Below are 14,280 nucleotides of genomic sequence, written 5' to 3'. Positions count from 1 at the left end.
GCGGCTTGGTGCTGCGGTGAGTTGTTATTAGTAGTACAAGTAACAATGGGTTTATTTAAAAAAAAAAAAAATATATAAATCATCGATTCCCTGAAGCAATGCTTGTGCGGGATAAAACCCACCAAATAAATCAAAAAACCAAGAAACCAAAAAAAAAAAAAATACAAAGTCAAAAAACACATCAAAAGACAAAAAAAACAAAAAATAAAAAATAATTAGAGCTCAACTTACTGGACTCGAAAACCAACGAACCTCCAAACAACACCCAACAAAATTATAATAATTATAATCATATTCAGCTGCAACTAAACCCTCCTCAAAAACAAAACTTAACTTAAGTGGCGTGGAATAATCCATTCAAAATATACACATCAAAACAATGGTTCTTTAGCAACTTACGAAAATCCTGCAAACCCCCAACATTCCTCAAATCCTCAGGCAAACTCTCCCAAACTAACGGAACAACTTGGCGAATTGAAAACCTAGACCTAGACGTGACCATAGCTGGTCTTCGCACCAACTGAGAAGATCATGTCAAATGATCGTGAGTAGTAGACACAAGACTAAACATTCCTGAAAAACATGATGGTAACTCCGAAGCTAAATATTTAAACATAAACAGAGCATTATAGAATACACATATTCCTGCCAACGGTAGAATTTTATACTCTCGGTAAAGATGCCTCACCGATACAGATAGGTCAATTTGATTACCATAAAGAACTCTAATTGCTATATTCTGTGTTACGCAGAGCGGATGGAGGTGAGTTACGAATGTTTTCGACCAAACCATACAACAGTAAATGAGATATGGGTGAACCATAGAAATATACAGCATTCTCAGAATTTCACACGGAAAAAGATACCTATTTACCCATAATACCAATATTACGAGACAATTTGCTGTTAACAGATGCAATATGGTCTTTAAAACTAAGGCTTTCATCAATTATAACACCAAGGTATCTAGTACTAGTAGATCTTACAATAGTATGGTGCCCTACTTCTATCTTATTAATCCATGGATAATGTCCAGTAATTCTACCATAAATCAAAAAATTCGACTTATTATGATTCAGTCTCAATTTATTTACTCGCATCCACTTTTCAATCGAAGAAATACCTTGTTTCAACATAGTCATCAGCTCATTTTCAGTTCTAGCAGCTACAGTAAAATGGGCATCATCAGCAAAACATGGTAGTATTCCTTTAGTACCGTAAGTATCAAGGTCTAAAGAACAAGACACATTACTTGAAGCTCTACAAAGGTCATTAATATAAACCAAACACAAAAAGGGCCCAAAACGGAACCCTGGGGTACTTCAATCGAAATATATTCAATTTTAGATGTAACTCCATCCATCACGACACGCTGAGTCCTTCCACTAAGAAAACTAACTATCACATTTAAAAAATCGCCACGTATACCACTACTATATAGCTTTTGAACTAGTATATCATGATCAACAGAGTCAAATGCTTTAGTAATATCCAAAAATATCGAAGCTATCTTCAGAGCCTTGTCGAAAGCATCATTAATAAAAGTTGTTAAAAACAAAACTCCATGCTCTGTAGAATGATGACTCCTAAACCCGAACTGACTAAAACTAAAAAATTGTCTTTTTTCGAAAAAACTTACCATCCTACTATGAATCAACTTTTCAAACACTCTTGAAATAAAAGGCAGTAAAGAAATCGGTGTATAATCACTAAAACAATTCTTATCCCCTCCTTTAAATACCGGGATAACATTCACGCACTTTAGACAATCAGGAAATATTCCAGCTTTTAAACAATTATTTATCAGTCCTAAAAAATGACTAGATATAACAGGTAATATCGACTTCAAAACCTTCAACGAAATAAAATAGCCTCCTGATGCACCATTTTTCATATTATTTATAACATCAAATAATTCATCAATAGTTACAGATTTAAGGTACGCAGACACATCACAATCTTCAGGTAGGAACTGACGAAAATCTCCCTCTTGATCAAATACTGGCACCGATGATGACACACGCTGCCCAATAGTAGCGAAGTGATTACACATCTCATCTGCAACATTATTATTCATTCCCATATTATCTGGACGGATCAAGACGCTACCTGGGCAAGTCACCGACTTAATCAATTTCCAAGTCTTACTCGGGTTACCCTCAACTTTTTTAAATTTAACCTTATAATATTCTACCTTAGCCAGTCGGAGTGCAGCATTTAAACTACTATTATAAACTCTATATATTACTTTATCATGAGGATCATTGCTCCTTGTTGACAACTTATATAAAAAACGTCTTCTATTAACTGACTGTAACAAACTCTTTGTAATCCAAGGTTTATTTGGAGACACCCTTCTCTTCTGCATTCCTGACACTTCACAACATTCCAAAAACGTATCCTTAATCTTACCATACCAAAGCTCAAACTTCAAATTTAAATCTAAGTCTTCTTGTAAAAATTTAAAGTCTAACTGTTCTATCATAAGCTTAAATCTTGAAATAGTATTTGAATCAACTAATAATTTTTTAGGCTTAGGGCGAGCATCACAATTAATATTAATATTCTTAAATATACCCGGAACTAATATAGCCAAACCAAAGTGATCCGAAACATCATTTAACACAACACTCGACGAATCATGGGGAACATTCAAAAATACATTGTCAATTAGAGATGAAGATGAATCCGTCACTCTAGTACAAATATTTACAGCAGGATGCATCCCATAACCTGACATTAAATTCAAAAAATTCCGGGCTTTTAAATTAGATGTTAAGAATTTCAAATCAATGTTAAAATCTCCACACACAAAACACGGCGTGTTCTTACAAGTTAGAAGTTCCATTTGTTGCTCTAATAATTCTAAAAAAACAATCTACACAAGCTGAAGGGGGGCGGTAACAAACAGCAATAAAAAATGGGTCACCATTCTTATCAACCTCCGTAACAAAACACTCAAAAATCATCTCTTTATTAACAGACAAATCGTCCCTAACCTTCACATTCAAATCAGTTCTAATATACAGGGCAAGTCCTCCATGCTGATGGTGAGTACGGTTCTTAACATACATATTATAATTTAAAATATCCAATAGTCCAGAATTATCATTCATTAATCATGTTTCAGTAAGTGCAAGAATATGAAAATCAGATAGCGTACACAACTCCGACAAATAATCCAATGTACCATTTAACCCCTGACAATTCAAATGAAAAATGCCAAGTTTATCCGATGCCAGTCTAGTATGTAAATCAACTGGGCACTTATAATTAACCTTTGGAAAAATATCATCTACCCCCATATCAAAATCCCTGTGAAGTATCCCTAATCCTAAATCCGAAACACTCAATGGATTATTCTCAAGCCATTTCAAACGATCATTACAAAAAATTATCATTTTTTATAAATATATATATATATATATATAAAAAAAAAGGAGGGTAGTTGCAACCAAACCTAACCAACTGAATAACTTACTATAACTCGGAGGGTCGGTGGTCCCGTTTCCAACGTAATTGAAGCTCCAAAAAAAATACAATATAACCTAAACATAATAAGAAACATCTTAACAAAATAGTATAAATAAACAAACGAATACAAAAAAAGTGAAAAAATTGTCCCTAACACTAGCCTGTCACAATACAGGGTTACTGTTTCCATTACTGAATTCCAGAAAATCATAATTGAAGAAAACACAATGCTCTACCTGTGTCGTAGTAGTAGTAGTAGTATATCATACAAGTACCATATGTAATTTTTTAAAGTAAGTTGAATTTGATTAATGTTATTACGATTAAAATACACTTTCTATGCTCCTCAAATTTTAGATATGAAGTTTGAGGACCAGCTTTTGGACAAAATCGAACGTTAAGTGGTTGATAGTGTATTCACTACTTAACCCCTCTTCTTGACCCCTCTTCCCCCAGCTTCTAATATAAAATTGATCTCCCTGAAGGTAGCCACGTTTCTTATTGTCTAACGTATCTGCATTCAGCAGAGGGGTAGAATTATCTGTCTACTTAAAGAGTCAGTTAAAAGAAAAGACTATGTATAGTTAGAGGCTCAGGAATCTACAGGAGAGGAGGGTAAGTTCCCCTCTCTATATGATAAAGAAAAGAAGCAATTTTACGATAAATTTAACAATTTATAAGAAAAATCGGGAAACTCTAAATATTTCCTTCAGCAGGTTAGGTTAGGTTTCCACTCAGTTTACACTCCGTCGTGTCCGATTTCTCGTTGAACAGCTTGGATACCAATACTTTCACTATAATTCTTAGTATTATTGCTATTCTATTGCTAGTGTTCAGGTATGCCAAGGACAAATCCTGAAAGAGAAGTCCTATCTCACCCTCTCATTAAGCACGTATAGGTGCAAGCCTTAGACGTACCCGGGAATGGCCAATTGGAGCGAGGCCAATAGTCCGTTAACGTGCAAATATTGAATCAATGATGGTACGAGAAAGCAAAATCATAGATTTTTTCCTAAGAGTAAAGAATTATCTCCTCAGTAATTATCCACCTCAGAACTTAGTTTGGATCTTGGCCCTTCTAAAAACAAAAAGTAAAAAGAAATTTCTACTCGGGAGCTAACTTCCCCTTCACAAGGGACAAAATCACTAATGAAAAAACTTAGTAAAATATGTGGTACAAAATCAATTAGGAAAACTAATAAAACAGTCCTATTAAATACTACTACTAACTACTAACAACTCACCGCAACACCAAGCCGCCTGAGGCCAACACAGCTGCGCACGCTCCTCCGCCACCCCAATCTATTCAAAGCCTCCCTTTTTACACCCGCCCACGAAGTTCCCATTTCCTTTAAATCTTTCTTTATGACGTCCTCCCACCCCAGACGGGGACGACCTGGTTTCTGTTTAGCCCTAGATGGTTGGCCGAAAAGAACAATCTTCGGCAATCTGTCATCCTTCATCCGCATAACGTGTCCTAACCACCCCAACCTTTCTATCATTATAGCCCTAGACAGCGGTATTGAACCACATTTTTCGTATAGCCTATTGTTTGAAACACGGTCAGTCAGCCGGGTACCCAGAACAATCCTTAAGCAATTTCTCTGGAAAACATCTAGCAAATCTTCATCCGCTTTTCGGAGCGTCCATGCTTCAGATCCATATTTGACCACCGTCATCACTGTAGCTTCTTGTGTCTTGAACAGAAGGGCATATCTGAAGTCAGTATAGTTCTCCTGGGGAAGATAAGGCGTAAATATTTTTTTTTTTTAAGAAAAAAAAATAGTTCAAGGATTTAATCCTCGAAGAAAATTTTTCTTTTGGAAAATTTCGATGTATAGCTGTGCAACGAGGGCCCAGTTTAGAGTTCCATGCATACAATTTTTGTGCGTAATTTTTATAGCTAGAGATACTGAAACTATTGTTGTTTTAATCATGGCTGGTTTCCCTTGCGGATATGTCTCTGCTTGGGAATGACGATGCATATCTTTGAAATATTGTTTAGAAAAAAAATAGAAAAGGACCCTCTCTCTAAATGAGGATTGAAAATGAGCCTTGGAAATCGACTGTAACGCTCCTGACGAAGAAACTGAATCCTTCAATATGGAAAGTGGTGTAAAAGAGGGAAGCACATTGTCTTTTGTTCGGTTTAATTATTGTATAGACTGTATTCTAGAAAGAATAATCTCGAGTTTTTGACGGTGTCATTATTGGTTCGTACATCAGCCTGTCTAACCTGTATTCTACATTTTTGGATGTTCTTTAGTGAACATATTTTGCAATATTTCAGCTTTGTACTGGGGCTATAATATTTGAGCTAGAAGCTTTGATTAAGAAGAACCCTAATATTTCGAATATCAAAGGAAAGTATTAACTATACTTTATTTTTGTTTTTTATAATGTAGTGTTTATTGATTTTTTATTTCCTCTTTTAAATTTTTTTTCTGTCTGAACAAGGTGATAAAATATGAAAATCATAGTATAATTTATTTTGCTTCCAAATCTAGATTAAATATAAAACAAATGAGTTTAAAATGGATTTGAAAAAATAGTCAAATCGACAAAAATACCTTCTTTAAGATAGTTATCAGAATTTTGTACTCAAGAAATGAACAGTGCTCTCTACTACATATAAAATTGTATGAACTATAATATGTTAGTTTGATCTAGCACAGGGAATCTGACCCTTCACTGCCTTTGACCCCCATCAATTGGTATTGGGGCTTGCCTTTATTGGTGAATAACAGAACCAAGTTTTTTTTTTTGGGGGGGGGGGGGGGTCGAGTAGTTATACCGTAAGTGAGGCGAATAGTGCTAATGATGCTGAGTTTGTTCAGTACTCTGTTATTCTTATTAATCTTAGTACGCTATTGTAGTTTTAGGATGGCTAGTAGTTAGGTATGAGAGGAGGGCGTGGTCTCATCTAATCATCTTATATCAACTAATAAAGAGACTAGTAAGTGAGCGAGAGCCTCTTTTACAAGAAATAAAACGAGGCAAAACCTCTTTTCCGTAATTTGTATGTAGGGCTCTTAAGGTGGAGAATGGACTGGCCTTAAGAGGCATTGGCTAAAACAGTTCTTTTATTTAATGACTTATTAGGTAGTTCAGTAAAACTTACTAAAAAGTCTTTCGCTAGCAGAACAACTGTCTAAAAACTGAGGTTTTGGACCTTTTCATAGAGATATTGTTGGTAAAGGTTTTTTTTTGTATTAGGTTTTCTTCTATTTGTGATTCATATCTTACTCAGATTCACATACCAACACGAGCAGAGTCAACGATGCTAGGGTCACTATTTTCTGGCTGGTTGCCACAGAAGCCAATTAAATGACTTCATAGTTGTTAGATATTCAAGCTCTAGTCTCGCGCATCCCTTTAACATTTTACTGATACTTGGGGTCTAGAACAAAGACAGTAGTAAACCAAGGTGAATCAGATCTTCGGCTTTTATGGTTAAAAACTACTACGACAGAGACATTGCATTGCACTATATTTCTTGGCTTTTAGCTTTAATAGCTAAGAACTACTACAGCAGACACTATATTGCTACCCAGTTGAATTAAAAAAGTAAAAGGACTATGGAACTATTCCCTGGCAGTATAGGAAAGCACCGCGGATGTGCAACAAAATTAGAAAAACATTAACAGCTAAGAACTAATTTTCGTGTATATTCGTAATATTTTTTTAGTGTTCTGTTGTGTAGTAGACAGTCTTTTGTTTCATCGGAATTTTCTGTCATAGTTAAAGATTATTTTATGGTATTAATATAGAAAAATCCTATGTAACAGCTTTATCTCTAATTCCCATTTGCTAAAATTCTTAATTGTAGCTAAATTTCTAATTTTCCTTGGCTTAAATTACTGATTAGATTGGAATATTGGAAGGTAAAGTGATGGAACTGGTCAAATATGGTTCTGAAGCGCGGGTGGTCCAAAAAACGGAGGAGGATTTGCTAGATGTTTTCCAGAGAAATTGACTAATTGTTTTGGGCACCCGACTGACTGTCCGTATCTCAAACAGGTCGCTGTATGAAAAATGTGTTTTAAACCCGCTTTTTAAGGCTATAATGAGAGAAAGGATGAAATGACTAGGACACTAGATGTGGAAGAAGGGTGATAGATTGCCAAAGATCGTCTTTGTCGGTGAATCTTCAAAGACAAAACGAAAAGCAGGTTATGCCCCAATGGGGACGGAGAATGTCCTAAGGAAAGATTCAAAGGAAAGGGGAACTTCCTTGTAGGGCGGAGTGGTATAAAGAGGGAGGCTATGAATAGGTCGGGATGGAGGAGGAGCCTGCTTTGCTGTTTTGGCCTCGGGCTCCTTGGTTCTGTATTGAGGTGTTAGAAGTAGTAGTCGTATATTACTGATTGCAGTTTTACCTGCAATTCTATTTGGCTAAAATTTCCAATTTCATCTTTATTTATAACTAATCGGTTAAAATTGCCTCTTTTTTTAACCATAAAACTGCAAATGTACCTACAAACATGGAGCAAACTATATTATTTTTCAGCTGTCTTTAACAGAAGAGGAGCTGAAAGGTTTTTTAGCACCCGACGGGAGTACCTTAGCCGATATTATAGCACTTAACATAGGGCAAATCGGTGAAAACATGAAACTCAGACGTGGCGTGGGAGCTTTTGCTGATCCATCTGTTCATCTGTCTTGTTACACTCACCCTACTGTTACTGGGTTCTGTCCCAGTGTGATGACTGGAAAGTTTGGAGCTTTAGCGCTTTTTAAGAGGACTTCAGAGGAGGCAATGCCAGAGAATTGGACTATAGATACGTTAGGACGCCAAATTTGTCAGCATATTGTTGGTAAGCTAATAACTTAAATATTTGATTCTTGCGTATGCTTTTAGTTCATCCTCGAAGGTTTTAACTCTGACTTAAAGAGTGCAGTGTTGAAATAAACCAATTAAATGATACTTGAAACACGAGATCACAAAGTTGAATCGTAACAGTCAAAATCTGCATTGTAATTTAATTTTGAGTAGTATTTGAGTAGCCGAAGGTTTTGATTACTTCGCTTAGTAGGTACATAAGGTACATAAGGTTTTTTATTAGGTACAATGTACAATGTACTGGTTTTTAAGACGGTTACAAGGGATTTCCCTAAAACTATTTATAATGATTCATACCAAAGCGTGACGCGGACTGTTTTATCATTGATTATTAAATATTTTTCTTAACTAATATAATCCAGTCCTTTCTAAAAGGAACTTTATATCCCACACCATAACTAAGGACATAAATCAAACGCCAACAAAATAAGAACCTTTTCCCACAGATGTCTGGTGCATGAAAAGCCCAATCTCCAATCCAGTGACTGTTCTAAGGGAGGGGGCAGTTGCCCCGGGTACAGAAATTTTAGGGGTGCAAAATTTCAAATAAATAATCTAACCGTTATAATCATTTTGTAATTTTCAAAATTTTATTTTTGTGAAAATAAAGTAGATGGCGCAGTTGGCAGTAAGTATAAGCAAATTGAATCCGAAATTTTTATTTTTTCCATATTTTCATCACATTTATTCACATTTTCATCATATTTTCTTTGAGAATAAAAGTATTTAATTAATTTTAATGTTTCTTGTGATATTTTGTGTTGAAATTTGGCATTCAAATTTTGGGAGACAAAGCGGGGGGGGGGCTAATCTAGATGTTGGTCCGGGCGCAAGAATGGCCAGAACCGCCACTTCTCCAATAAAACTCCTTGTTAGTCTTTCTGCTCTTTTTTTTGGTTGTCTAAAATTACATGTGAGCGATTCCTTTTGCACAACTTGGGGCTTACAGCATGCTTTAGGTTGTCATTTTTGGGAAGATCCAATGTATCACGATTTAGAAAGTTTTCTACTTTCCTAGAAATAGAATTGATTGGTTTACTTCTTTGAGTTTTCCATCTTGTGCTGACATTTTTCAGTCTTTTTCTTTGGCTAATTCCAGGATTCCAATAGGCTAACCTAAGTTTTAACGGTCTTACAGGAATAGCTTGCTATTATATAATTCATAATCTAAATCTCTTCCTTTAGCTAGTTCCAAAATTCCAATAGGCAAAGCTAGGCTTTCACGATTTTATAGGAGTAACTTGCTATTGTATAATTCATTATCTATTAATATATCATTTTATTAATGTTAATATATAACGATTTATTATTATGTGGTTTAAATATAATTTTATTCGTAAACAGCTTTTTTTCTTATGAACACAAGTTTATCGTCAATTATAATCGAAAAAATAATTCCAAATTTACTGTATTCATCCTTTTGTTTATTTTTTATTTCTGAGAAATCAGCGCATCCGCTCTTAAGCATTAAAACTACAAGCCATTTATTTCCATCATCAGAAAACCAAAAGATTCATTCAACGACAAATAGGCGGTAAAAAAAAAATGTGTATCACTATGAATCCTGTAGTTGACTAATTAGCTAACAAAAAGTGAGTAATTGAACCCTTTTTTGTGAATCATTCTCGCTGAATATTTTTCTTTTATGAGAAATCAAATTTATCCTCAGTTTCTTGTATAGAGTATCAATTTTTCACACGTACTCGAGGTTTTTCTTAATGCCAGAGATCCTGGGTAGAACACTGTTTCTTTCTTTTTTCTTTTGTTTCATATTCGTTTTTATTATGTTTTTTATTCTCCCTTTTCTTATTCTTTCTTTGTAAATTGTTTGCATAGTCTTTCTTATTACCTTGCTTTCTTATTTTTTCTTATTTGCTTTGTTGTTTCAAAATTTTCAGTGTGAAATCAATGAACTCAATTTATATTGCATGTTTTTTTCATAAAGAAATTGAAATATTAGAACTTCAAGAGAACCACAGTCTTGAAATGCAAAACCACAGTCTTGAAATGCATCACAAATCAGCACAGTCTGCAAACGAGTTTCGGAAACTTGAGCCACACTCAAAGTACCCTAATTTAAGGAAAGCTGCTTGGAGTTTACTGTTCATATTTGGCATAGTGTGTTGTTGAGTCACTCTTTTCAACAATGTAGTTTATAAAAGTAAACCATTGTTCAGAACTCACAATCGAGTATTTAACGGAATTAATTCCTAAACGCTAACGAGCTATGAACTGTATGTTTTTTTTTGAAGACGTACTCAAACAAGTAAAAACTCCTTAACTAGTGATGTTATTACATTTTATTTTTATGTTGGCTCTTTTAACGAGAGATTATTGGAATATGGCTCCACCTGTAGTTTAGCTTAGTCATAACTGGTATATGCAAAGGATATATGTAAAGCATACCATATGTTAAATACATAATCTAACCTAGGTACCTTCCCCCTCCAAAACCCCCAAAAACAACAGTTTAAATATCGTAAACGCAATGAAAACTACTCTGCATTCCAATTCTTAATAGCGGTCTCTTGAAATAACCAGTCTGGCAGGTATCTGTTCCGGTGTGTTTAGCATCTCCAGCTTGACATTCCATATACAGTATATAAAAGAGTATGTTTAATACGCAAGTACCAATTCTTTTTCATTTAATCTTATTAAAAGCCAGGTTGTAACAGAAGTTGAATATCCCACCAACAGGTGTATGTCCCCCCGGCATCTTTTTTTTTGTTTTTTTTTTAAGGATGAATATTTTGTTCATTTCTATTCGGATAAAAGCTGGAAAAAAAAATTCGGTCCGGGGACATTGTGCTTAAAGTAAAAAAAAGCTTCCTGTTTATGCACTGCTAACAATAAACTCATTTTTTGAATATGTATAAAAATACGTATCAAAACAAAAGCTCATTTTTATAAATAAGGACTTTTTCTTGAATTTAGCTTTCAATCCGACATACGAGACGGCTTTCAAATAACAACATCGGCTGGGTTTTTTTCCTTGACCAAGTTTACCGTTTTGCCTAGTTAAAGATATACTGCCATCATTCGAACTGTGATGCTTTGGGCCAGAGCGATCCTCAAAACCCTGCTTTAGAAAGCCAAGCTCCTACAAAAAATTGATTGAGAGGATTTTACGGAAAACAAAAACAGTTGTATTTGGTAAATGGGATCTAATTCTAGATCCCAGCCCCCTGCAAAAAATGAGAAATTGGTGTACATGTACATAAGTAATTCTCATAATTATTAGTATCTTATTATGTAGGCCTTAAATGTGTATTTTCTTAGACTCAATTTATTAGTTAATCTAGTTTGCCTTACCAATTATTTTTTATATTTTTTTAGAGCTCTCGCTGGTTCCATAGGATATGTAAATTGTTTTAAAAGTATATATTTTTGTTGCAGAACATTTTGTTCTGGTCATAATGCCATCTATTTCTTCTTTTTCAAAGATTTTATTCTTCGGTTTTAGCAGAGTTGTAAATGTAAAAAAGGGATTCATTTTGAAAAGCAGAAACATTTTGCACAATGTGCAAAGGATTTGCCAATCATTTATCAGCTTGGATTTGCCAATGGTAGAATTATCTAAATAATGCCCGCAATAATTCATTTGACTGTCAGTTGCATAGCATCCACTATAGGTTACAAGACGTCGCCCTGTAAGCTCTTTGGCTGTTAAGGATTACCTAAAGTGGCCTAAAGTACCTAAGTTATGACTTTGAACTTCTTCCTTGCTAAGTACCTTAATTTCTTACTTAATTCGAATTTTTCCTTTAATGACCCATAGTCATTATTTAATAGTTACTTATGAAAAGCGTTCAGTACCTTTTCTTTATACAGTTTTGCCACTCTACTTAGCTTCAGTTATTTCTTAACCATGATGTCACTTTGTCACCATGCTTACCATCACTAGTCTTTATACCAAACGTTAATTCTTAAACACTTTCTGAAAAATCTCTAGCAAACTATCTTCTAAGTTCTTTAATATTTCTCATTAATTAATTATTTAATTTGACAGTAATTTCTCATTCAAATTCTAATAGTTGTTTTTCAGTTTGTTCTAATATATAAAAAAAGGTACCTCTTCATTGATTCTACTCCATACATATCCATTGTTCATCATTATACTGCGCTGCGCGTACGGATGTCTGTATCGTACTTACGCACGTTTACACTGAACTAAAATTTCATTTTCTAAGCGTCATATACGAGGCGTGTTTTTTAATTAATATCTGTTTGATCATAAGTACACAACGAATGATTATTTAAAAAAAAAAGTAAATTTATTTCCAAAAAATACATACTTGCTCTATTTAACATCATAGTTGCTAAGTTTGTTGCAACATTTATCATACCTCTCAGCTAATTTTAAATTAACCTCTATAAGCTCTTTGGCTGTTAATAATAATAATTTTTCTTTCTATCTTAATATTTTAAGGTGTTTTTTTTTTTGCTATAGTAAAGAGCAATGTTTTAACTACTTATTTAAAAGCATTTAAGGGCCTCGTTTTGCTAAATTAACTACTTATTTGTAACATTTAGATACATTCTGAGGCTCATATGTAGGGGGTGGGCTGGGGGGCTGGATCAACGTGTTTTGCTAGTTGGTAAAGTAAACAATTGAGATCGTGAAGTTATACCGAAGTTTTACTGATTTTTCTGCAGTTTTGCAAACTGCACAAATGCCTATCTAGACTGCCTAAACTGTTTCTAATAAAGACCATCAAATCGGCAAAACATATTGGCTCCCCCTGCCCTCTAATATTTTGGTTGGTAACTCTTCTGACACCAGGGTTTAGAAAACTACATACATGCTGTTTCGATGCAGTCTGAAAATATTGCCAAAGACAAGAATTATTAACAGGGGTGTTTCTAAGACTTGGCAGTGAGTTAGTTCCCATCTCCCAGTTTTTATGACATCTGACATTAAATTCCTTTTGTTTCATGTTTTACACTTCTGTGGTATTCCTTACCCCCCCCCGCCATATTATGAGGTTTAAAACTAAGCATAAGTATTTAACTGCTTGTTAAATACTTAATATGTTTGACATGCGTTCCTAAGTCATTTTGTTCAAAGATTTTCTTTGAAGTTTTCATATCAGTTTCCTTCAAGATGAATCAGGAACTATCTAACAATTTCTAGGTGTTTGGCTGGTTGAATTATGTTTTAAATGTGAAAGAACGAACTATGTTATTATTGACTATACTTGCTAATCATATTATTAATAGCAGAGGAAGAAAGTAAACAATAATGCAGAGCACTTTTTTTCATTGAAGTAAGTTCATATTAGCTACTTTATTATTATTATTGAATAGTTTATTTCAATTTTTATTAGGCGTAAATTTCGATTAAGTACCATAATATTCTCATTTTCTGAATTATAACTTAAATGACACCTAATTTTAAATTAGAGACACTAATGCCTACAACTTACCAAGCGACCCAGGACACTACAAGATTTGAATTTTTTGGGAAAGAAAGAAGAGGCTTTACCTACATTAAAATATCATTAACATTTTTATTTCTCAAAAGGTTATATTTCTAACTTGTGTCACCTCCTAGAAAATTCTGCAATATTATTTTCTTTTTTTTGGAAGGGCTATGGAATGAGCTCTTGATTTTTTAGGTTGAAGCGCTGAAAAGTGCTGCCAGCCTATTTTATGTCTAAAATGTATTGATCGTTGAGTGTTATTTAAGAATTACTATTTTAGGAATGAATCCATTGAGCATAGAACGAAAACCAGACGAAAAACAGTTGCCACCAGAAGAGTCCACGGTTCTTCTTGATCAGGAGTTCCTCGTAGATCCAGATGTTACCGTTAAAGAAGTTTTAGACGCATGTTCTGTCAATGTTCTTGACTATGTGAGGTTCCAGTGTGGCGAGAAAATTGACTAGAAAATATGATCTATATTATCTTTACTTTCAATATAGATTAGTTTCTTTTTTTTATAAAATATTTTGTCGAATCTA

The 14,280-nt window shown here is 34.2% G+C and overlaps 1 protein-coding gene across 1 annotated transcript in view; it reads left to right on the top strand.

The window, feature by feature from the left end:
• mEFTs (elongation factor Ts, mitochondrial) overlaps positions 1-14,280 on the top strand; it is a 62,640-nt gene extending 48,360 nt beyond the window's left edge. The window contains exons 4-5 of the mRNA XM_089104734.1: positions 7,985-8,291; positions 14,021-14,280. Of these exons, the coding sequence (XP_088960860.1) occupies positions 7,985-8,291; positions 14,021-14,205 (492 nt within the window). The 3' untranslated portion in view covers positions 14,206-14,280. The remainder of the gene's footprint in view (positions 1-7,984; positions 8,292-14,020) is intronic.

The sequence above is a fragment of the Artemia sp. Qi Xiang Cuo genome, chromosome 19, assembly GCF_049724085.1.
Source record: "Artemia sp. Qi Xiang Cuo chromosome 19, ASM4972408v1, whole genome shotgun sequence".
NCBI classification, from domain to species: Eukaryota; Metazoa; Arthropoda; class Branchiopoda; order Anostraca; family Artemiidae; genus Artemia; species Artemia sp. Qi Xiang Cuo.
Note: the sequence above shows the minus strand (reverse complement) of the source record. Positions and strands in the feature narration are given on the sequence as shown.